The sequence below is a fragment of the Lonchura striata genome, chromosome 24, assembly GCF_050655825.1.
Source record: "Lonchura striata isolate lonStrDom1 chromosome 24, ASM5065582v1, whole genome shotgun sequence".
Classification (NCBI taxonomy): Eukaryota; Metazoa; Chordata; class Aves; order Passeriformes; family Estrildidae; genus Lonchura; species Lonchura striata.
In genome coordinates, this window is record NC_140726.1 from 7,083,366 (window position 1) to 7,107,745 (window position 24,380).

At 52.5% G+C, this 24,380-nt stretch overlaps 1 protein-coding gene across 2 annotated transcripts in view; it reads right to left on the bottom strand.

The window, feature by feature from the left end:
* SORL1 (sortilin related receptor 1) overlaps positions 1–24,380 on the bottom strand; it is a 55,570-nt gene that overhangs the window by 11,641 nt on the left and 19,549 nt on the right. Inside the window, exons 14-40 of one of the 2 annotated variants that reach the window (XM_021543397.4) lie at positions 22,944–23,130; positions 21,826–21,954; positions 21,501–21,586; positions 19,764–19,936; positions 19,461–19,592; positions 19,240–19,331; positions 18,364–18,610; positions 17,798–17,936; positions 16,732–16,905; positions 16,475–16,588; positions 14,990–15,112; positions 14,482–14,601; positions 11,551–11,673; positions 11,238–11,345; positions 10,669–10,800; positions 10,339–10,470; positions 9,583–9,717; positions 9,174–9,329; positions 7,830–7,979; positions 7,336–7,464; positions 5,620–5,746; positions 4,958–5,127; positions 3,850–3,962; positions 3,457–3,561; positions 2,242–2,314; positions 700–782; positions 355–451 (exon numbers count right to left, since the gene is read on the bottom strand). In XM_021543397.4, coding sequence (XP_021399072.3) covers positions 355–451; positions 700–782; positions 2,242–2,314; positions 3,457–3,561; positions 3,850–3,962; positions 4,958–5,127; positions 5,620–5,746; positions 7,336–7,464; positions 7,830–7,979; positions 9,174–9,329; positions 9,583–9,717; positions 10,339–10,470; positions 10,669–10,800; positions 11,238–11,345; positions 11,551–11,673; positions 14,482–14,601; positions 14,990–15,112; positions 16,475–16,588; positions 16,732–16,905; positions 17,798–17,936; positions 18,364–18,610; positions 19,240–19,331; positions 19,461–19,592; positions 19,764–19,936; positions 21,501–21,586; positions 21,826–21,954; positions 22,944–23,130 — 3,549 coding nt within the window. Of the gene's footprint in view, positions 1–354; positions 452–699; positions 783–2,241; positions 2,315–3,456; positions 3,562–3,849; positions 3,963–4,957; positions 5,128–5,619; positions 5,747–7,335; positions 7,465–7,829; positions 7,980–9,173; positions 9,330–9,582; positions 9,718–10,338; positions 10,471–10,668; positions 10,801–11,237; positions 11,346–11,550; positions 11,677–14,481; positions 14,602–14,989; positions 15,113–16,474; positions 16,589–16,731; positions 16,906–17,797; positions 17,937–18,363; positions 18,611–19,239; positions 19,332–19,460; positions 19,593–19,763; positions 19,937–21,500; positions 21,587–21,825; positions 21,955–22,943; positions 23,131–24,380 lie in introns of both variants that reach the window. The other variant, XM_021543396.4, reaches the window with a different exon arrangement.

Genomic DNA, 24,380 nt, shown 5'->3' on the forward strand with positions numbered 1-24,380 from the left:
GATTTCACATACCCACACTGAGATTTTCCCAAACCAGAAATGTGATTAATTAATAGGGACATGTGCTGTATGTAAGCCCAAGAAATCCTTGTTCTGTTTCTACTCCCTTTGGCAGATTAAAAATGGAACAACAAACAAAACCCCATGTGATGCACACTAGTGCAGCTGTGGGGATAAATCCCAAATCTGCTTGAAATCTCCTCAAAACAGACAATTTATTGCTCTGTCCTGTCCAGATTTAAACAGAATTGTTTAAACAGAAAAGAAAATACATAAAATAATTCTATAACCTCTCACAAATCCTTCTGCTTGGTGTTGACCAAAGCAAAGCTTTCTGTTTTGAGCAGAATTTACCTTTTTGGATGGACTTTTCTCCTTCTATGACCAGAGTCCTTTTTTCCTGCCTGTGGGTATCAAATGTCCAGTAGATGTTGACCACGTAGCCACTGACCTGTCACGCCCAAGGACACAGAGCCATCAGCTCAACTGATACACACAGGGAACCAGGGTTACTGTCAGACCCCTGACAGTCCTTGCATTGTATTTTCCATCCCAATTAAGAGCCCCGGGGCAGTCTGGGAGCAGTAAGAAATTATTTGGCATGAAATAACTGGTAATTGCAATGCTTCAGTGGTGACAGCTTCTCCCAGCCACTATTCACCATTTACCCAGCTCAGATGGAAAGAGAAAAACTCTTACCTTGATATTCGTGGTCATTTTCAGGCTGAAACTTATGGAATCCTCACTGTAGCTCTCAATGTGGATGACAGGGGGAGGAATGACTGGGAGGAAAGAGAGAAAAGAGCTGTTAGTACAGCAGAAAGAAATAATAATATTTCTTGAGAAGGGGCAGATAAAATACAGCTTTTTGTGTTAAATCCCAGTGTGGGATTCAGATTCAAAGAAAGAAACTGAGAGTATCTAGCCAGGCAGACGCCTGGGAAAGAGCTGGAGAAGAATGTAAATAATTCTTTATCTCTCTTGTTATTCACATTGTTTATAGTTGAGTTCTATCACTGTGTGTCAAGCACTCTGCACCAATGGTTTGAGTTGTTTTCACTTCAGGACCAATGGAGTTGGGCCTCACAAAGCTCTGTATAAAAGAGCAGTGTATTTTGAATAAACTGGAGTTTTACTCTCAGCAGCCTTCTGATCTGCTCTGAGTCTCTTCATTCCCATCCTGCCTCGACAGCTCCCAGAATGGGACACCCCAACCTTGCCTGAGACATGTCCCCCCAGAGAAGACGCTGACATCATTTTTTAATTTTTTAACTCCACCACCTAAAAGCTGCTTTATCTGTGCCTTGCTCAGTGCAGGGTGCAACTGGAGGCAAAGGGATTTTCCTCTGAACTCAGCAGGGTGGGCTCCTATCCCAGGTGACAGCTCCTGCCCTTCTGAGGAGCTGCTCAGGGAGGGCAGGAGCTATCGGTGCCAAGCACTCATGCAAAACCTGAAGTCAAAGCTGTTTCTGCTCTTTCTACCTCTGTTTATCTAACCATCAGGTAATTCACATTATCTGCATCCTGCACTTTTGAGTAGCCTAGTGTTTTCTTTCCCTTCTTTCATCTGGCGAATTAGCAGACAATTTTGACGCAGGGACATAAGTTTGGATGAAAAACTTGGCATGAATACAAACGACTTCAAAAGGCTTTTCTTAAAAAACAAAAAACCAAAAAAAAAAAAAAAATCAGGTTGGGAAGGAAATAATTTAGTGTGCTGTTTGAATTTATCTGCTGTCAGACTGTGATGTTGTGATAGTTCTTGGGAGCTGTGGTTGTTTTTTATGGTCTGCAGGAGGAGCCACAGTAATTGTGACCTAGGAGGGAGAAGGATGAGCCAGCATCCTTTTGGAGTGAGAGTGATGGAGCTGGTAATTTCTTGTCTATCTGGAGGCAGGATTTGGCCTATAAAAGTCTGAGGGAATCTGTCTGCAGCCTGGGAGAGAGGAGACAGGCTCTTGCTCAGTTCCAGGGCAGCACATCCATCCCCTGCACCACGGAGCTCTGAGAAGAGGCAGTGGCCCCTCCAGACATGCCACTGAACTCTGAGGCAGCTCAGGCTGAGAGGAAAAGTCACTTTTTACAGGTCACTGTTAACAGCAAAGCTGTTGAAGAGTGTAAAAAGCTCAGCAGGGAGAATAAAGGCCAGGGAGGTGGCTCTGGATGCTGCTGCTGATGTTTCAGGCTGCTCCTCTGCCTTTTTGTCACCTTCTCTGAGCTGACCCAAACAAAAACATTTACCTTTGCCTTTGACCGTGGTTATGGACTTGGATTCACTCCAGTTTCCCACCCCTCGGCTGGTTACTGCAGCAACCTTTGGAAACGAGAGGGTGAGGGAACATGAGCAACATTTTACAGTGCAAACAGAGAGGGAGCTTAGAGCAAGGTTACAGACCTGGTGGGGCTCCTGGGAAAAGGACTTGGAAGCAAACAATAGCTTAATTACTTGGCAATAAAATGCTTAATGCAGAAATAAAGCCGACTGCTTAAAGTCAATTAAAGGAATCTAAGAGGAGGGAGTGGCATCCTCTTTGCAGATAACTGCTCTCTGATGAGATCTTTGAGGAGTCCATCGAGATAAGGAGCTGAGGACTCCACAGGTCATAAAGTAGGTGAGAACCATGCCAGGGAAGAACACGCAAGCCCTGAAATACCTCCAAAGATTTATCTGGGCATGGGTTATATTGGGAAGGAATACCATGGGAGGAAAGCCTCCAACCAGCTGTGAGAATAACAGGATTTGGAGGAGGGGATTCATCCCGCCTCAGAGTGAACTTCCCCAGGAGCTCAGGAGGATGGACAATGGCAAAGCACACATTTCCCAGGGCTCACTGTGCAGACTTTCATTTCCTATTCTTATTACTTCTGTCTATAATTACCCAGCCTCTCCCCTGTGCAGACATTCCCCACAGGCAGATCTGCTTCTTTTCCCACTGATACACCAAGGACCAAATTTATCTCTGGCCCACATCCAGTGCAATTGCAGTGACATTGGAATGGGCAATTAGCAGGGAGGATTTTGTAATCCAGCCTGGCCTTCTGGGACAAAGGAGCAAATCAAGCCTTGGAACTATAGACATTAGCAGTGGTGGTGTGGGTTGGCATTAAAGGGCAGGGCTTTAGCAAAATGGTTTTTTAACAAGATATTTTTTTAGCAAGTTTTTGGCTGTGCAGGAGTTAGGCCACTCAGTAATGAGAGGTCCCTTAGAGGGAGCTTTGGAAATACTCAGAGAGCTTTGAAAATACTCTGAGAGAAAGCTTTGGAAATACTCACTCTGAGTGAGAGTTTTGGAAATATTCACCAAGAGAGAGCTTTGGAAATACTCACTCTGAGAGGGAGCTTTGGAAATACTCACTCTGAGAGAGAGCTTTGGAAGTACTCTGGGAGAGAGCTTTGGAAATACTCCGAGAAGGAGCTTTGGAAATACTCTGAGAAGGAGCTTTGGAAATACTCACTCTGACTGTGTAGAGAGTGTTGACCTGCAAGTTCGTGATCTCCGTGTAGTTCTTGGTGGTTCTGAGGGATGACCACTCCTTGGATCCACTGCTGCTGTATTCCACCTAGGAGCACCAAAACAAGGTGTGAGGGCTCAAAAATACCACAGGCCAGCAGGTCCCTCTGGGATGGAATGTCAGCAGAAAGAAGCACGACATCTCAGAAAGGGAGAAATGAAGAACTCGAGGGCTGTGCTGCTGCCTGCAGCATTTCTTCTCTCAACTTGCCTGATGTTCCCAGCAGATTTCCTCCCCAAAATATCCCATTCCAAGCCCACCCCTGCTGCAGCTGGCTGTGTGCTGGTGTCCCCATGCCACCGAGCTGGGCTCAGCCCCCAAGGGCAGCAGACTCACGATGAATTCCCGGATGAGGCCGTGGGCGTTGACAGGGGGACTCCACCAGCCCATCACCACACCCTCAGCTTCTTTCTTCAGGGACAGCTGCAGGTTGAGGGGAGCATCTGGTACTAGAGAGAGAAAGAGAAATATTAGTGCCAGTCACAGTGGTGTGCCCAGAACGTGCAGGGAAAAGCAGCATCTCCCTGAAAAATCAAGACAAAGAGGTGGAAGGGCTTTCTCCCAGTCTAGCAAAATTCCAGGGAAGTGGTGGAGTCACCATCTGTGGGAATCCAGAGCTTCCCTCTGGCTGCCCTGGCAGGTCTGGGACCCTGGCAGGGGTCAGGAACCCCCTGGACAGAGCCCCCAGAGACACTGGCTGTGATCTCTGGCCATGGAAAAGAGTTTTCAATCTTACAGGATCAATTACCAGCTCTGAGTGTTTGATATAAGTAATAATTAAGTGTGTCACGGGCGCAAAAGTAAAATTTTAGGATTCTAGATGAGGGGTCCAAAGGGAACAAGCTGGAGGAAATTGGGTGTGCCTTGTCCTTTTTCTCCTTCTTCATGCCCTCCATGTCTCACTGTGGTGTTGGCATTTTTCTGTTGGTTCAGGCTGGGGACACACTGTCCAACGTAGGTGACAGATATTGGCACGTTCTTGTAAATCCAGCCCAGGGAGTTTCTGGTATTGAATGTTTGTCACATCCCACTGAGGGCAGAGCCCCACACGCTGCCCTGCAGGACAGAGCTGGGCAGGGCAGCAGAACATGTGAGATATAAACAGAATAAACAACCTGGAAACCAGCACAGACCAATTATGGCTTCTGCTTTGGCAGGGGGCTGACAGACAGAGACTTTCTACAATCTCAGAATCATCAATACTTCAGATTCTGATAACCACCCCTGGGTGTGTTTAAAACAAGCCTGGATGTGGTACTGGGTGCCAGGGTTGGGTTGAGGTGTTGGGGCTGGGTTGGACTTGAAGCTCTCTTCCAACCCCGTGATTCTGGAATTCTGTGAATTCCCAAGCCCATGGAGAAAACCCTTTTTGTTCACAGCAGGGATATCTCTACTTTTTAGCCCAAATCTGCCAGGCTTGGGTGGGAGCAGCAGCTGTGCTTACGTCCTTCGGGCGCCCGCAGTGTGATGAAGTCGTTGGTGTTGTAGACCCGGCTCAGACACTGCACCTGCACCTTCACCTGGTAGGTGCAGTCGGGCTTGAGGACCTTCAACACCCCGTTGGTTTTGTTGCTGTGGGTCTCCAGGATCTTCCAGATGCTCTCACCGACCATCCTGAGTGACAGAGTGACACCTCCAGTCAGGATGGGCTTTTTTAACATAAGAGATTTGTCCCCAAAAATGGAACTATTTTGGTAAAGCTACACCACCAAACTTGAAAAGATGTCACTGGAAAGCCTGAACTAACCATGGCTTGGTGACTTGGTTTTTCTGTAACTCTTGTGCTCAAATTTATTATCTTTGTTTTTGCTCTTAATGGTCCAACAACAACAAGGCCCAAGTGGAAAAAAAAATTAATATAACAACTTTACTGTCTGAGTACATAGTCAAGGAAAAAACCAATGTAGTTGTCCCAAATTCCCTTTGGTTGCACCAATTTTGTGTCTCTTTTGCTACCAAATATTAGATTTTCCAAGCAGAACTTGATTGAGGAGCTGTGAATGTTTCAGGCCTGATTCTGTGTGGTTCTCTGCAGTAAATACAGGCACACCTGTGCTCATGCTTCTCCCCTTTACCTGCCACAGCAGCGGGGGAGGGATGATGTACCTGTAGTAGATGTTGTAGACACAGGAGGTGGAGGACATCCTTTTTGGCCGAGCCCACGTCAAGGTGACATCCCCAGAGAAGTCAGGGGTCCACTGCAGGTTCTGGACCTTGTACACGATTGTGTCATCTGAGCAGAAAGTGGGAAAAGGGAATTTACTGCAGGGAAACAAGCCCTGTGCCCAGGAGAGAAACGGGAGTTTTGTTTGTAACACCGACACCAGGGGAGGCAGGAGCAGCACTGACTGAAGGGGTGTCTGCACCAGTTAAATGTGTGATTTATCAGTGGAGAAGACTGGGCTCACAGAGGGCAGCTCAGAGCAGGGATTTGCTCTTAGTTCTACCAAAATGTCTTTATTCTGCGCCAGGCAAAAATCCCCTTTCCCCTAAGGAAACATAAAGTGAGGCAGTTGATGAAATACTGGGAATTTTGGAAGTGAGTGAGTGCAGACTGCTCAGTGTCACCCTTCTCCTGGTGTGATCAGTCTGTGCTGTCCCTGCCACCACCCAGGGCCTTTCTTTGTGTGTTTTCCCTTATCACATCTCGGGTTCAGCAGCAGGACCCAAGCAAAGGCTGGTAATTCAAGTTTGGGGCTTGCCTTGACACAAGCTCAGGGGCTGAATCACTGCCTGACCTTCCGAGAGGCATTTAGGGGATGACAGCACCGTGGAACCCAGCCCTGGCAGAGCTGGGCATGGGAGGTGCTGATCTGAAATGCCCCAAATCCGTGCCCTGATCCCACCTGGCCATTCCCTGCTCCCACCTGGAATTCCCTGCTCCCACCAGACCATTCCCTGCTCCCACCTGGAATTCCCTGCTCCCACCAGACCATTCCCTGCTCCCACCAGGCCATTCCCTGTTCCCACCTGGAATTTTCTGCTCCCACCTGGAATTCCCTGCTCCCACCAGACCATTCCCTGCTCTCTCTCTCCCCCTACGTGATGGAGCCCGAATCCCACTGTTGTGGTTTGGCTCTGCCTGGGTGCTCAGCTTTGGTGCTGAACAGAAACCAAGCAGAGCAGAGGCAAACTGCTGGTGTTTTGCTTTCCCTAAACAGCTGGAATTAAATCCAGCAGCCATGTGGACAGCATGGCAAGACAATTTTTCCCAGGGGAAAAGAGATGGTTTTCCCTTGGTGTAGCAGCTGAGTTGTGCAACTCAGCAGCTCCTTTCCCCTGCCTTGAACCTGCTAGCCTCTCCCAATCAATATTTAATTAAAGAACAGAACCTGATTGATGCCCAGCCCCCGCAGCAGTTTGGTGGGGGAGCAGCTGAAGCTCATGGCTGGCTGGAGGCAGCAATCAATCCCTGTTACCAGCCCAGGGCAGGCTCTGTCCCTCTGCCCCCACAGGGCCACCAAGGGCCAGCGTGGGACAGCCAGGGATGGCAGCAGGGCACGTGCCACGTCCCCCAGGGTCACCTTGCAAAAGAGGCAGAGCAGGAGACTCTTGCTTCACCTGTGGGCTGTGTAAAATAGCCAACTTTGTTCCTATCCATCCTAATTTTTTTTTTTTCCCTGTGTCTGAGGCTGCTGGAAGACAAATTGTCAGTACAGAAGCTGCTGGGAAGTTTGTCCCAGCTGGTGATAAATGGGTGAGCAGGTAGCTTGGAGAACTGAGCAGAGGCAGATAAATCAAGGATGTTGGGAGGGAAAGGTCACATATCCAGGAGAGCTGTGTGCTGCCAGGGATGAGGGATGGGAGAGGGCTGCTGCTCACCTGTGCAGTTCCTCTCGTCGCTGCTGTCTGAGCAGTCCAGGTACCCATCACAGCGCTCTGTCAGCATGATGCACGCCTCCCCATCCTCACACCTGAACCCACTGGGGCACGACAGGCTGCTGGGAGTAGCTGCAAGAGGCAGAAGAGTTCAGGACTCGAGGCAGGGAAGTTCCCTCGGCAGCACTGGAATGTTTGCAGGTGGCTGCATGTCAGGGATGGAGCTCAGGCTGATGTGTCACACACTGGGCTGTCTCCTTCTGCCTGCACCTGGAGCTCATCCCATAAAAAAAAACTGGACTTCTAATGGGAACAGCACCGCTTGGGCTTTTTATCTTTTCAAAATTTTTTTCTGCAAAGGATTTCTGTTTTCTGTAAAGAATTTTTTCCTGCAGGGATTTCCCCAGCAATCAGAGCCTCCTGAGAGCCTTCCCTGCCCTCACAAGGAGCTTCCCAGAGGAAGGCTGCAGGTGTGCCCTGCCCCTGCCCTCACTCACGGCAGCTCCTCTCGTCGGTGCCATCCTGGCAGTCCCTCACTCCATCACAGCGCTTCCAGTTGGGAATGCACTTGTGCAGCTGCTGGCACTCGAACTCGAAGCGGCTGCAGCGCCCCGGCAGCGCTGGGGACGTGGCTGTCACGTTGGGTCCTGCACAGAGAGACAGGAGGGGAGCACCGGGGCACGGCCGGGCTGGCACTGCCACCAGGAGGGAGCAGCTGCTGTCCCCGGGTCCCTGCTGCCACTGCTGTCCCCGGGTCCCTGCTGTCCCTGCTGTCCCCGGGTCCTGCTGCCCCCGGGTTCTTGCTGAACCTGCTGTCCCCAGGTCCTTCCTGTCCCCAGGTCCCTGCTGTCCCCAGGTTCTTCCTGACCCTGCTGTCCCTGGTTCCCTGCTGTTCCCGGGTCCCTGCTGTCCCTGGGTCCCTGCTGTCCCCAGGTCTCTGCTGTCCCCGGGTTCTTGCTGAACCTGCTGTCCCCAGGTCCTTCCTGTCCCCAGGTCTCTGCTGTCCCCAGGTTCTTGCTGACCCTGCTGTCCAGGTCCCTGGTGTCGCTGCTGTGCCCACATCCTTGCTATCCCCAGATCCCTCCTGTCCCCAGGTCCCTCCTGTCCCTGCTGTCCCCAGGTCCCTGCTGTACCCGGGTCCCCAGGTCCCTCCTGTCCCCAGGTCCTTGCAGTCCCCAGGTCCCTCCTGTCCCTGCTGTCCCTCCTGTCCCCAGGTCCCTCCTGTCCCCAGGTCCCCAGGTCCCTGCTGTCTCTGCTGTCCCCAGGTCCCTCCTGCCCCAGGTCCCCAGGTCCTTTCTGTCCCTGCTGCCCCTGCTCTCCCCAGGTCCCTGCTGTCCCTCCTGTCCCCAGGTCCCTCCTGTCCCTGGGTCCCTGCTGTACCCAGGTCCCTGCTGTCCCTCCTGTCCCCAGGTCCCTCCTGTCCCTGGGTCCCTGCTGTCCCCAGGTCCCTGCTGTCCCTGCTGTCCCTGCTGTCCACAGGTCCCTCCTGTCCCCAGGTCCCTGCTGTCCCTGCTGTCCCCAGGTCCCTGCTGTCCCTGCTGTCCCTGCTGTCCCCAGGTCCCGACTCCACTAGATGGCAATCTCCTTCCATCCAGCAGGCGGAGGGGATGCCGCCTGAGCCATCCTCTCTCCCGACTGCAGAGGGCTGGAGGAGCCTCTGCTCCGCAGGGAACGTCCAGCTCTGCAGCACTGTCCCAGCTGGTGGCAGGAGGGTGACCCCAGCGCCAGAGGACATTTTACACCACGGTGTAAATTAACCCCGAAACCGGGCTCTGAAAGGCCAGAATTCCTTGCAGATGGGATGTGGGAGAAGGGAAGGGGTGAGGGAGGGGAGAGCTCACTTGGGGTGGGACAGGCGTCCTCATCAGAGCCGTCAGAGCAGTCCCTGTAGCCGTCACACACCCAGCTGTTGATGATGCAGGCGCCGCTGTTGCAGCGGAAATGGTTGGGCAGGCACGTCGGGGGCATCAGCGTGGTCATGGGATGAACTGGAGATCCTAAAAATACACCAAGGAGAGCTGGCCTGAGCTCCCCGCTCCTGTGTAAGCTCCCTGCTGACCCAAGGGGAACACAAACCCCGTGTTTTCATCTGCATTGTGTCTGTAATCAGGATATCCAAAAATAGAGAGGAAAAAGATGCGTGAATGTGCTCACTCAGCCCACTCATGGGGCATTTTCGGGGGCTGTGGGAAGGCAGTGATCCTTCAGCACGTCCCAGTCCCTGTCAGAGGCTCAGCAGTGTGTCCTTACCCTCGCAGTCCCTCTCATCAGACCAGTCCCCGCAGTCGTTCTCCTCGTCGCACTTCCAGCGGTTGGGGATGCAGTGCCCGTTCCCACACTGGAACTGGTAGTACCGGGAGCAGTTCGGGGCTTCTGTTGGGTTTTCTGGCAAGGAGAGGAGAGTCCTGTGAGCCACAGGGTCACCTCAGCACAGCTCAGAGGTGGGAGCACCTCAGAGAGAATCACCCTGAGCAGCACAAGCACGTTTCTTCCTCTTCATCCCCAGCATTCCCTTTCCTCCTAGCCCTCACTCTGTTGCCTCACTGCTTTGTCTGTGCTCTTCGTGGCCAGACACCACCCCTGATGTCAGAACCAGAGCAGAATCCACCAGAGCATGGCAGAAACGGAGGAGCAAACCCTGCAACTCCAAAATGAGGCTGCAGCTGCCTCGCCTGGCTGGGTACAGCTCCTACAGCCGCGCAGGGAACAGTGGTAAATATTGGGTTTGGCTGCAAACTGCCTGTCTGCTCGGAGCTGGGAGTCTGTGCAGTAAATATGGCCACAGAGGAGTTAGTCGAGCACAAGATGTGCCAGGTTTTCTGCGTGCTTCACTTTACCTGCCTGCAGTAGGAGGGAAATGACACCCATCTCCAGGCAGGACAGGCTGTGATGTGCTACACTCACACACACACACAGTAAGAACATGAGGAAGACACTACTCCATGCTCCTGAAATCCAAAGGAAGCTGGAGCTGCAGTGGCAGGAGGCCCTGCGGGTGCTGCTCACCACAGTTTGCTTCATCAGAGTAGTCACCGCAGTCGTCCATCCCGTCACATTTCCACACCAGGCTGATGCACACGCCATTCTGGCACTGGAAGCTGAACTGGTCACAGGTCCGGTGGAACTCGGGGTCCTGGGCTGCAGGGAGAGGTTTGGTGTAAAGATCAAGGGCTTCAGGAAAGCTTGAGCAGGACGCAGCACACCCAGGGGCCACCAGGGATTTCTAAGCAGCTCTAGAGCCACCTCTTAGGAGAGCTGGCAGCTTGCTGGCGGCCTGGCTGCGCCCAGGGCTGTGCCCACCCCTCCCTGGGCAGAGGTGCCCGGTGTGACACTCACAGCACCCAGCATAGCTGGCGTCTTCGTCCGAGCCGTCGCGGCACTGGATGATGCCGTCGCACACCATGGAGTGGAACAAGCACTGCTGCCGGTTCTTGCACACGAAATCCATGTAGCGGGTGCACAGGGGCTCTGCAGGCGTGGGGGGCAGGACAGGAGGACAGGGGTGGCACCTCTGCTGTCCTCGCAAGCAGCAGTGTCACCCGCCGGGCTCCGCGCAGGCCTGAGCGCAGCGGGCGCATTTTAGGGACTCACAGAGAGCTCCCGAGAGAAATGGTCTGAGCTGTGTCCCTGCACAGGCTGCCCTCCCCAAATCACCCCTCGGGGCGGGCACAGGCACCAGGAGGGGTTGGTCACCTCCCTGGCCGTGTCCTCCCAGTCTGTGCCTTTTGCCGGCCTGCCAGTTTCCCAAGGGGCTGGTGACTGCACTAAGGCTTTCCCATTATCTCACAGGGCTTTACTCCCAGGGGGGTGAAGTGGCTTTACTGCCATTTCTGGCTCGGGCAGAGCAGAAATGCTGCCAGCCCTCAGAGCTGGGCCCCAGAGCTCCCCCTGAGCCCGGTACCCACCACAGTGCTGCTCGTCCGAGGCATCAGAGCAGTCGTTGACGCCGTCACAGTGTTTGCTGGTGGGGATGCAGGTGCCATTGGGGCACTGGAAGCCGTTGCACTTCTTCTCTGAAATGCAGAATGTTGTGTGTTTTTCAGGGTTTTGTTAAAGCTGTTCTCATCAGCTGCAAAAAGCCATGGTTGCCTCTGAGCTGTGATTGCTTTTTGGGGGGGTGGGGGTCTCCCCCTGAGTTTGCTGCTGGTGTAGCTCAGTGGGTGTGCAGAAATCCCTCCCAGCCGTGGCAGAGCCCCACGCACACACAGGACACGTTACCACAGCTGGCAGGGTCCTCGTCAGAGCCGTCCTGGCAGTCGGCGTCGCCGTCACACGCCCAGCGCTGCGGGATGCAGTGGCCGTTGTGGCACTGGAAGCTGGAGGCCTCACAGGTGTGATAAACTGCTGAAACCAGAGCAGGGGGACACCTGAGTGGGGGTGTCACCGTGTCCCTGCTGAGCTGAGAGCGTCAGGCCACGCCAGCACACCCTGCTCCCTCCCCTGCCCCAGGAGCTGCCAGCCGGGCAGGTCCCAGCACAAGAAAATGTGGGAATCCAGGGCTTCCCTCTGGCTGCCCTGGCTACCCTGGGACCCTGGCAGGGCTCAGGAACCCCCTGGACAGAGCCCCCAGAGACACTGGCTGTGATCTCTGGCCATGGAAAAGAGTTTTCAATCTTACAGGATCAATTACCAGCTCTGAGTGTTTGATATCAATAATAATTAAGTGTGGCAGGGGTGCAAAAGTAAAACTTTAGGATTCTAGATGAGGGGTTCAAAGGGGACAAGCTGGAGGAAATTGGGTGTGCCTTGTCCTTTTTCTCCTTCTTCATGCCCTCCATGTCTCACTGTGGTGTTGGCATTTTTCTGTTGGTTCAGGCTGGGGACACACTGTCCAACGTAGGTGACAGATATTGGCACGTTCTTGTAAATCCAGCCCAGGGAGTTTCTGGTATTTAATGTTTGTCACATCCCACTGAGGGCAGAGCCCCACACGCTGCCCTGCAGGACAGAGCTGGGCAGGACAGCAGAAAATGTTAGAGATAAACAGAATAAACAACCTTGAAACCAGCACAGACTAATTATAACTTCTTTGGCAGCGGAGCTCAGAGACTTTCTACAGTCTCGGAATCATCAATACCACAGATTCCAACAAGCAACACCCCCACGGAGCCCAGGCAGGAGAATTCCTTGAGTCCTGCTTTTCTGTGGTCTTTCATTTTCCGTGCCATTCTTGCTCACAAGCCTGCTCTGCCTGCTGTGGCTTTTGCAGGGTCGAGATCTCCCAGAGCTCTCCCCAAAGTCAGCAGCCTCTCTCCCTCTGATCTCAGTCCTTGGGGTGTGTGGGCAAAGGTGACAGCGGTGGCATCGTGCCAGAGACGGTGAGAAATGTCACCGAGATCAAGCAAGGCTTGGCAGAGCTGCAGAGTCCCCCGTGCAGGGCAGGACAGAGTCAGAGAGAGCTTTTAATTAAGGCAAACAAGGCTCTTCCATGTTGCCAAAGCAAACAAGAAATACGATTCTCCCTGGGGGTTTTCCTTAGGCTGCTGTCAGGAAAATATCTGCCTGTGGGGTATCTGGGTTGCAGCCTGGTTTGTGTTGTCACTTTGGAGACAAATCCTGCTCCTCAAGCAGGAGAGCACTCAGAGTTATTGTGTCCAACTTAATTAAATGGCACGATCCCGAGCTTTAGGTTAGAGAGTGACATGCACTCGCAGATATTTCAAAATAGTACAATCTGGTGGCAGTAATATTCTATTAGACATTCAGCATGAAATGTAATTATTTTAGATAAGAGCAATAATTGCAGCCCGGTGAAGTCAGACGGAATGTTCCTCAAATAATTGTGATCCTCTTAGATAATTCCAACTTGGGGCTTTACAAACCCGACACGCTTTTTGAAGTAGGTTCCTCTCCTGTAGTAATTCCCTCTGGAGAAACTCACACGAGAGATAAGTGATACCAATATAAATTAAACCTGCTTAGAAAGCCACACTCATGGAATACTAATGACCTGGATCAGCTTTGGGTGCCGCAGACACAGCAAACGCCACGGGGGTGAGCAAAGAGGAGCTCAAAGACCTGAAAGGGATCTCTTAAATCCTCGTGCCAGAGCTCCAGGACAGCACTGCTGCCACTCTCTGTCCCAAAGGCTCCAGGCTGCAGCAGAGCCAGGCTGCTGCCAGCATTCCCAGGGCTGTCCTGGTCCCTGGGCTCCCCAGGGATCTCTGCCCCATGCCATGGAAAGCGCTGCTTTTATCTTGAAACATCCCAGGTATGGTGTGATAAATACAGCCTTGTGTCTTTCACTGACGGACTGGCGCTCTGCCTACCCTGAGAAGTTTCTTCTTGTGCAAACACTGAGGTTTTTGGTTTGGTTGATAAGTTTTGCTCAATTGTTTCTAGTGGAAAAGGCCAATGCACTGTTATCTGCTGTTTTTTTCTGATGAGAAAAAGGCTCTGTGTGGGTGTTAACCTCAGGAGGCTGCTGAGGAACATCACTGGGGTGGTGAGGAGGGAGGAGTGTTGTGACTTTCCGCTCCAAACACACAGTGAGGCTCACAGGACTTGCTGCACAGGAGGCATAAAGTAGGAACAAGGTTATTTCTGCCAGCCAGGCTGCTTTAATACAAGTTGTAAGTGAAACCAAGGGTGGGTCTTCTATGTGGGACTCCCTGCTTAGGTCACCCTCTTTAGGTTTTTGAGCAATGAGGCTGCCAGAGGAGGACTAAAACTGCCAAACTAAACTTCCCAAACTAAACTTGCCTCATCTTCAGATCAACTAACTGTGGAGAAACTGCAGAGACCATGCCTGTTTTCTGCACCTAATTAATGGCAAGGAAACAGAGTGAAAGCTGTGAAATGCTGCCAGTGCCTTGATTGCTGCCTCCCTGCAACACGGGAGCTCTTTCTGCAGGAGAGCCCTTTGGCTGCTCAGCAGTCACAAAACCACTTCCCATTCCACAGAGCTTTGCCCGTGGGTGCAGTCTTGCGGGTAAAAAGCAAAGCTGGGTCACTGTGTGAGCATCTCGGAGCTTCTAGCAAATTCCCAGTGAGCCTGGGGGAAACATCCTTGGATTTGGAGCACCACATCACCCTAAGGTGCTCTAGCAAGCAAGGAAAGTGAGGCACAAGACACTGGCTCATGTCTCCCAGGCTGGAATTAAAAATTAGGAGCAGCAAGAGGTTCTTGACCAAGAGCTGAGCACTCACCAGTGCAGTTTGCTTCATCAGACCAGTCCCTGCAGTCGTTATCCCCGTCACACATCCAGGACAGACGGATGCACATCCCTGAACTGCAGCTGAACTCATCATTCCTGCACTGGTGAGCTTCTGCAAACAAAATATTTGGCTTCAGGTGACGGGAACACCCAAGGAGCAGAGCAGGAAAGCTGGATAAGAGCAGCACAGAAGTCTCCCAGCTGGAACACGGCGAGGGCAAGGACCAGCACACGGCCTCACTCTCTTCTCCTGTCCCTCACTTCCCAGGACACAATGGTCCTGTCCCTAATTCCCAAATACCCCGTAAATGCTGGTCCTGTCCCCCATTTCCCAGTCCCCAGTAAAGGAGCAGGACACAGCCTGGGTAAACGGGGGGGATCTTCCCCTTCATCACCCCTGAGCAGCATCCAGAGGAGGAGCAGCTCTGAGCAGCACAGAGAGTGCAGGAGAGCACTGCCCAGCTGTGCCCAGGGCAGGAGGTTTGAGTGTGGCCACTCACCACAGTGACTTTCGTCGCTGTTGTCCCCACAGTCGTCCTCCAGGTCACATTTGTAGGACAGGGGGATGCAGGTCCCCGAGCCCTGGCAGCGGAACTGGGTCTCGGTGTCGCACACGGTGGTTGCTGATGGAGAGAGGAGGAGGAGGAGGTGGTGGTTAGAAAATGGTTTCTGCTGCCTGAGGGTGTGCACTGAGTGCAGGGACAGAATCCTGTCAGTCCATCCTGAATTCCCGCTCTTGTATTCTAATGCCATTTTTAGGCACTCCATGTAGAGCAGAGTGCACAGGGGTCAGTTTTCTGTCTGGGGATCAGGACTGAAACTCCTGATGTCCACTCCCAAGGCAGGGAGCAAGAAGCCAAGGCTGTAGAGCTGTCTGCTCCCCACAAAGGGGGCTGAGACCTCAGCCTGAGACAGGGCAGCCATGAGCATTGCTATCCAAGGCAGCATCTCCGTGCCAAGCTGGTGACCTCTCTCCAAGGAATGGAGAGGTTTTCCCACACCTGGAGCCACTGATCTCAAAATTGGACTCTGCTGACTGGTACCAATCAGGAAAATAAGTTCCTCATAGGTATAAAATGTGCATAAACAGCCTCTTTCCTGGTCCTTCAGTGATTCCTAACTTCAAACCAATAATTTTTCCACAGAGCACTAATCCAAACCCTTCAGGCTGTGCAAAGCTGTGGAACATCTGCCCCTCCTGCACACACTGGCAGTTCCTGACTTTGCTCAAAAAGGTGACCTCCGTCTTTAATGTGTGAACTTGATTTATTATCTCAACAAGAGCCCTGTGTCAGCACTGTCTGCTCTCTTTTCCTCATTGGCTGTGCCCTCAATTAGCTTCAGAAGACAATTAGTGTGAGACAGTTGGCATCAGCCTCACCAGACTTTAGACACTGACACCTCATCTGGTCAAGGGGACTGGGACAAAACCCATCCAATTTGCTTTGGGGGTTTACCAAAAAGCTGAGTTACACCCCCAGAGAGCCTCTTGCTCTCCCTGACTGCAAAAGGAGCGTGGAGCATCATGACATTCACATTCTCCAGACAGACAGACATAATTTTGTCTCTCAGGAGAAGCACAGGGAGAAGAAGAGGAAACAACCTTTGTCTCTGCTCCTTTGTTCTCCCCATGTGGAATGTGGTGTGGAGATTGTTCACCTGCAGTGATGGCTGGTTTGGATTATGGGGAAGTTGTTTGGGGTCAGTGACCAGTGGGATCCAGCTGTGGCTCGGGCTCTCAGCAGAGTCACGAGTTTGAGTTAGATAATTAAGAAATGAATATAAAGAATAAAATAATATCTCTTATAAATAGTATAGTTTTAATAAAACTATCTTTCAGCCTTCTGATCTGGATCCAACCATCATGATTTCTTCCCTGAGCTGGGGTTTGCTGCATTTTACTCTAGAGATCAGCTCAGCTGAGGTGCCACCAGAGCAGACAGTTGAACCTGGTCAGGCCAGCACCACCAGGGCAGGACACTCACGGCAGTTCCTCTCGTCGCTCATGTCGCCGCAGTCGTTGTCGTTGTCACACTGCCAGATGCTGTTGATGCAGTTCCCGTTGGAGCAGCGGTACTGGTTGGGCAGGCACGTGTTCTCTGGGGCAGGAGGGACAGAAAGGAGCTGGTGTGAGGCTGTGCTTCCAGCAATGGGCTGCTCTCCTCCCCGACAGAGCACAGCTCACGCCGACTCTCTGGACAGCAGAAGCCACCTGAGCGCTGAGAGCCAGGCGGGACCTTACCTTCCTTGATGCAGGTGTTGTTCTTCATGGCGTAGCCGTGGGGACAGTCACACCTGAGCTCCCCGCTGGGCAGCAGGGTGCTGGCCACCCCCTCGGGGCACTTGCAGCTGCGGCCGTTGTTGGACCTGGGCAGGCAGAGCAGGCTGCAGGGCTTGGTGATGCAGGCGTTCTGCCCTGGAGCAGGGCAGGAGGAAGGGAACAGTGTCAGGGCAGGCACAGGGGTCCCAGTGTCACCCACTGGCCCAGCATGGAGGCACAGGGGTCCCAGTGTCATTGCCACCCCAGGACAGAGGCACAGGGGTCCCAGTGACACTGCCACCCTAGCACACAGGCACGGAGTCACAGTGTCACTGCCACCCCAGTAAAGAGGCACAGGGTCCCAGTGTCACTGCCAGCCCAGCACACAGGCACAGAGTCCCAGTGTCACCCGCATTGGGTTCAGACCCCCTCAGGAGCCAGCTCTGCAGGGCTCAGTGCTGAGGCCACCCCAGGAATGGCCAGAGCCATCTGCAGGGAGTCTGAGGGCCTTTAAGGGGCAAAGATTGGCCTTTAAGGGACACAACTCATCCAAGTGGCTTTGGAGCTCTACCAAAGGACACCAGTCACACCCCCAGAGTGCCTCTTGTCCCTCCAGTCTCCTGCAGAGACTGGTAGAGTCCCTCAGTGGCCTGGCACCCATCTGAAAATGGGTATAAAAGCCCACGGGGGTCAGCACTGCCTTGTCACAATGCAGACAGATGATTAAAGGAGGACAAAGTTGGTGCAGTCCTGAAATCCTGTGGTTTTTTGGTCTATACAACACTTTGATGGAAAGGCCCGGATCTGTGACATAAATTGTGAGGTGCCACCACAGCTGAGTGTCCTACGAGCTCCCTCCCTGGAGATCATCTCTCCTGGCAGCCAAAAGCAGAATATACCCCTCATGAAACTCATTCCTGAAGGCCTCAAGCCCTGCAGGAATGGGTATGCAGGAAATGCAGGCCAGGATGGCCCAGTGAGCCGGGAACCTGTGTAAATGGGGGATGAACAATTTCCAAATCCCAGGGAGCATCATCTGCACGGTTACCTGTTGTCTTTCCTCTGTAAAAGATTTTCATATCCATGATCCCATTCAGACGTCCGACCAAGACCTCCATCCTGGAGCCGCTGGTTTTGGATGCTCTGAAAATACTCAGCTGTGACCAGTCGTTCCAGTAGATTTCATTCTGAAACACAGGCTTGGCTCTTAGTGTGAGGAGAGGCACCCCCAGAGCCGTGCTCATCAGTGCTACCTGCACTGATCACCCTAGATACTGAATCTGGGGGGGCGTGGAGAGTGAAAACTGTCCCCAGTGCAAGGGGGAGAGGAAGAGGAAGGTCTGAGGTGGGATTTGAGCAGGAATGAGAGTGACAGAGCGATCTGCCGAGTGGCAAACATTGCAGTGCAGCTGCTTGGGAATGTTGGTCCTGGATGTGACTGCACTTGCCTGCTCGTTACAGGGATTTGTGGGAATGTCTCAGGGAAGCAAACAGAGACAAAGTGTCGTGCCTGCTCCAAATCACATCCCTATCCTTCAAATTCAGTGTGCTCCGTGCTCCTCCAGCACCAGCCTCAGAGCCTGCACGCTAAAAATCACAATGTGGAAAACAAACCTTGAACACAGCAATGGCATAGGGGTGAGGGAGGCTGTCCAGGATCACAGATCTCTGCATCCCATTGAAATCCACCCTCTCGATCCTGTCCATGTAGGCTTCAGTCCAGTAGATCCAGTGGTCATCCACGGAAATGCCGTTGGGCCACCGCACGCCCTCCGAGACGATGCACCCGGCCAGCGACCCGTCCATGTCACTCCTGTAGATGCCAGCCCTGGAGTCCCCCCAGTCTGTCCAGAACATCAACCTGGCAGCAGGCAGAGAGGTTACTCTAAATCCACACCGCAGCTCATCAAAAGGATCCAGGTTAGGAGAGGCAGAGGTTGGAATGCTTCGCATTCCGCGTCTCTTGCTCCGCATGCCTTTGAACAGGGAGCTCTGCAATTCTAATGAGCACCACCAGCAGATTTATGAGCAGCACAGAGGCTTTTGAGCTGCAAGATCTGTGGTGGGAGTGCAGCTGCAGGTTACCTCGCCATGAACTGCTTTGCTTTGTCAGAGCTTACATTCGCAGCCAAGGCCAAACCCCAAAAAGATCTGACTCGAATGTGGCTCTTGAATTCGAGCACAGCTCCGTTTCTCACGCATCACTGCAGCTTTCCCCACTGACCAGACCAGTTTTACAGGCAGGAAAAGTTATTTACTAATGGATATGTATGGGTAGGAAGGAATTAACAGTTGGTGATCTGTGCTCCGAGGGAGCTGGTGCCTTAGCTGGGGATGCAGTGGTGACAGTGGGCTCCACGGGGCAGGACTGTGCTGTGCCTGTCCCCAGTTTCACTTCACCAAGCTGTCCTCCCTGAGGAGGAAGGGGTGAAGGAGCAGCAGTTTCCCTTGGGAAAAGCAGGGAAATACTTGTGATGTTTCCTTTCTTACCCATCTCGGGGAACCAGAGCCAGGGCTCTGGGTCGCTCCAGTATCGAGGAGTTGAGGACGGTGAGCCTCAGGTCTCCATCTGGATTGGCAACCTAGACCCAAAACCAAAGCCAGGACAGGAGTGCTTGCCACTGGCACTGCTTGAAGTGACAAAAAATCTGTGGCAGGCTATTATTGCTCCTTAATAAAATATGCACTGCCACGGGTGGGCAGAGCTGTACCTCGATTTTGGGAATCCCAGCGTTGACCCAGTAGAGCAGCTGGCTGAGAGGTTCAAAAGCCAAAGCTTCCACTGTTTCCAACCCAGTGCTTATGATTATTTCCTGCCCAGAGCTGCCGTTGAGACAGAGACGCTGGGGAAAAAAATAAAATAACCAGAATAAAAGAGGAGGAACTGCCTGAAGCCTGAAGGCCGGGTGACAGACAGCTCGGAGGGGAGGAGTACAGGACAAACATTTGCATTTCAGGGTGTGGATGCAACACCCGGGTGAAAAGGAGGTGATGCCTCCCAGCTCCCGGCTCACCTGGATGATGTCCAGAGTGACATCAGCCCAGTACAGGCAGTTGTGCTCGTAGTCAAAATCCAGGGCCACAGCCCCCCTGAGCCCAGCCAGGGGCAGCTCCTCGCTGACACCCGAGGCGAGGTCGTAGCGGTGGATGGAGTAGCGGGTGGCGTAGAGAATGAACTCGTTCTCCTCTGCAACAACAGTGCCTTATTTAGTGGCCGTTTTTGGCTACTCCAGGGGCAAAATCAAGAAAATAGCAGGTGTTTTTCACCCGTGGTTTTAGCACCTCGGGGAGGTAAAGAGTCTTTGTCTCGGTGGGATTAGGTTAATGGGAATGTGGTAATAGCCTCACATGGGGCCGGGCACACACTGTGGGCATTGTCTGGTCCAGAAGGAGGAGGAGGAGGAGGTGGAGGAGGCACAGAACCTGCCCTGACCCCTTTCTTCCCACTCTAGTGCTGCCAATGGGGAACAAAATACTGATCTCCTCTTCCTCCAAAAAACCCAACCTTAAAATGAGTGGGAGTGATGCAACTCTGCAAGTCCTCAGGGACACTGGCCCCCAGGAAATATCCCAGAGTGGGTTTTGTTCCCGAATGGAGCCGAATCCAGGTAATGCGATCCTGGTGCAGGACAAAGTCTCCTGGGCTTTATCCCACCACCGGTCAAGTCCAATAATGCTATTAATGAGTAGAGCTAATGTCAGTAAGTAACTCTGGCTGTGCATCCCTAATGAGATTATAGGGAGATATGAAACAGATACTGTACATGGAAGTGTTCCCATGGAGCGAGCCAGCACGGTCCCGAGACGCTCTCTGGGAACACGGCACTTCAAAGGCCGGCCCGCTGGGGACAGCAGGTTTACTTTGCAATCAGCAGGGCCCTTCTCAGCATGCCCAACACAGCTCTCCAAATAGCTCGAGAGGGCTCAGAGGAGCGAATAACGTGTCAGGAGTGAAGCTGAGTGCAGAGCTGGCAGGAGTCCCAGCACAGGGGATGCCTCCCTGTGCTCTTCCGCACCTGGAATATCTTTGGCGCGCTGAAGAATTTTGGGGCAGTGCAGGGGAACCTGCTGCTGGTGGGTTTGGCTGCTCTGCTCAGCTCCCCAGCCCTTCCACGAGCCCCTGCCCTGCCTGAGGCTCTGGAGCTGCAGCAAGCAGCAATGCTGATCACGCAGCTCGTGACGGCAGATTAAATTAAAGCTCTAATGAGCAGAATGCAAATAACTCTGGCAGCACAGGGGCACGGGACTGCTACAGTGCCTTGAACGTTCCAGAGGAGAAAATCAGGGTGGGGGGAATGAATTCTGGCAGGCACAGATGTGAGGGGTGAAGGTCTGCCCTGCTCTGGCCCCAAAGGGACATCGTTCAGCTGCCCATGGTGGCTGTCTCAGAGTGGGACCTTCCCAAGGGGACCTTCCCGAGGATGGGGGTGTCTTTGATCTAATTCCTGTCTTTCTGGTTGGGTTCAATCCAGCTACAGCAAGGACATGAGAAGGATGAAGGGGTTCCTGCTTGCAGCCTGTCCCTGAGGGCTTCAGAGGGCTCTGCACTGTGGGCAGACCCTGCTCCTGAGCAGGACCCTCAGAAGCTCTGACCACAGGACAGGAGAGGGCGATTTGTAACCCAGCCAGGCTCCTGTGTCACAGGTTTTGTCTCAGAGCCCTCTGGGACTCTGTGCCTGGTCCCTCAGGCACCAGCCAAAGGTTTTATGAATGGAGCCCTTGTGCCATGAGCAGATCCTGCACACACTCACCCGCCAGCGGGCACGGCACCAGCTCCCCCTCCAGCCGCGACTCGATGTCTCCACCCGTGCAAGTGTCCCCAGAGATCTTTCTGTAGCTGCAACACACAGAACCAGGCAGTTTACTCCATGGAAAAAAAAAAAAAAAAAACTGTGAACAAACCACCCTGTGCAGCCAGAATAAGCTGTGGTGTTTAATTGCCATGTATATCCTAACATGTCATTTGTTTGCTGCCACTCTTGTGGGTTTCGTGGTTGTTTGGGGTTTTTTGAATCACCAGTAAGATAAATTCCAGCATTTGGAATATCAGGTTGCCCTCCCAGGCACAGCACATACCCTCGAGTCTTCCTGTAGGTTGAGCCAACAGGGCAAGGGACTGGTGGGTCATAGGGTTTCCCAGCAAACTCAGGGTCAGGGACACAAACTTCTAAGGACAAGTCATCGCTCAGCTTGAAGCCAAAATCACTGCAAGGAGAAGAAACAGATAGGGAGGGACAGGGAAAAGCAAAAAATGCAGCCATGCTATACCATGAGTCTATTTTTGCACAGAATTTTTAAGAACCCAAAGTGACCGCTCATTCATTGTCAGTTTTTATCTGCACAGAACATCTCTGAGCCAGACAGGATGCTTCAGGAACACTTTGCAGATCAGCTCTGCCAGTGGCTGGGCAGGCTGGGGAAGGTGAGGCAGCGAGGCAGAGCTGAGCCAGTGTGCCCTGCAAAGCTGGCTGCAAGCCCCAGTCCTGCTGCTGAGCTGGCTCGGGTCACTGCTCTGTCTCTTGGCTGGTGCTGATGGTAAAATGGGAGTTACAGTGTGCCTGTTCTTTGGAAAACGCTGTGGTTTTGTCACTGGGATTTTGTAGGGAGCACAGGGTTGAATTCTGAAGCAGGCTCCCACCAGCCCTGCTTTCAGTCTGCTCATGGTGAGCCAGACTTGGTCTCAGAATCAGACAGGAGCAGCCTGGTGTGAGCTCCACTGAAAGCCCAGTCCCTGAAAAGCAGTTCCCTTTCTAACCCCAAATCTTTGCACCAGGTTGCCAGAGCGTGTTTCCTGATCCTGAAAGCAGGGTCAGGATTGTGGGAATTGCAGTCAAACGGCAATAGCAGGGCCAGATGTACCCCTGTGGCTACAGAATCACAAGGATTTTTAGTGGATCTCTGTCTGTGATGGGAAATTACCCATTATCGTTTGGAAGGTGATGGATTAACAATACTTCCCTCTTCCGTGGAACCCTTCAGAGGCTCCCAAAAGGCTCTAAAGACATTAATTAAGTCTCATGCCCTGTTATTAATGAAAGGATGTTTTCAGTCTGTTTAGTTTCCGCTCTGCTATAAAATGAAGCAGCGACACTGCGAGCTACGTAAATTGGATGTTTGCTCACTCGGAGCGATTGGTCACAGACACTTATCTTGGATTTACAATCCAGACTAGAAGAAATTAATTGGGATTTTACCATTCAAAGTCCTCCCTCGTACAAGAGCAGTTGGAGACCATGACAGGTCTGTCAAAATCTTCCCCATTGAAGCAGGTTGCATGAGGAGTCCTCCTTTTGAAAACGGTTTTGTGCCCCAGCAAACATTCATTGCCTCGCTCGTCCGAGGGTGACCACAGCTTGTAGTCGTTCTCTGTGCAAGGCACCCCTGAGAGGAGAAGCAAGGTTGGGATGCTGAAAGGTGCAGCATTTGCAGCACCCCTGTGGGTCTCAGATTCAGTCAAAGGAAGAAACGGAGAGTTTCTAGTCAGGCAAAAGCCTGGGAAAGAGCTGGAGAAGAATGTAAATAATTCTTTATCTCTCTTGTTTTTCACATTGTTTATAGTTAAGTTCTATCACTGTGCGTCAAGCACTCTGCACCAATGCTTTGGGTTGTTTTCACTTCAGGATCAATGGATTTGATCCTTGTGAAGCTCTGTATAAAAGAGCAGTGTATTTTGAAATAAATAAGAGTTATACTCTCAGCAGCCTTCTGGTCAGTCTTCTCATTCCCATCCTGCCTCGACAGTGACACACCCCAGCTTTAAAGACAGAGATGCTGCTGTCCCTGGGTACCCAGGCGTGCTGACATCCAGCCCCACACAGGAGTGTCTCTGTCCCAGCAACCACCGACAGAACGAGGGGACACAGCCTGAAGTTGTGCCAGGGGAAGTTTAGGTTGGGCATCAGGGAAAAATTCTTCACTGGAAGAAGGATTGGGCACTGGAATCACTGCCCAGGGAGGTGATGAAGTCACCATCCCTGGAGGTGTTTAAAACAAGACTGGACATGGCACTCATGCCACAGTTTATGTGATGAGGATGTGGAGGGTCTTTTCCAGCCAAAGGTCTTTTCCAACCTAGCTCATTCTGTGACTCTGTGATTCCCTCCCCTCTCCACCCTCCCCTGGCACAAAACCTCCCCCAAAAATGCAAGGCCCCAGCCCCATCCCACAGGGAAAGGCAGGCACGGAGCACTCCAGCTGGGAGCGTGCGGCGGCACGCGGTGACAGGAGGGAACAGGCAGCTCCGTGGCAGCGACAGGGAGTCTGAATGAAATCCTTCTGGTTACCAAACAGATCCGCTCCCAACAAAACGTCAAGGGAATCGGTGATAAATTGTAGTCAAGCAAATTCCTCTGCTGGGTTTAACTGTGCTTTGATTAAAATGCTGCCTCGCAATCAAAGCTGAAATGGGTTATAAAACATTCATAGGCACAAGCCTGCAGAAGGAATTTTTTTTTTTTTCCCCTTTCCTTTTCAACAAATTCCTCAGTGAGGAGGGAAGGAATAGAGGGAGAGCACAGGGCACATGAGTGCCTTCAGCAGCTGTGTCCACATGGGCATGAGGCACCTGGGACAGGGCACGAGGAGATGCCCTCTCTCCCACCTGCAGAGCCACCCCACAGATGGCTCTGCCA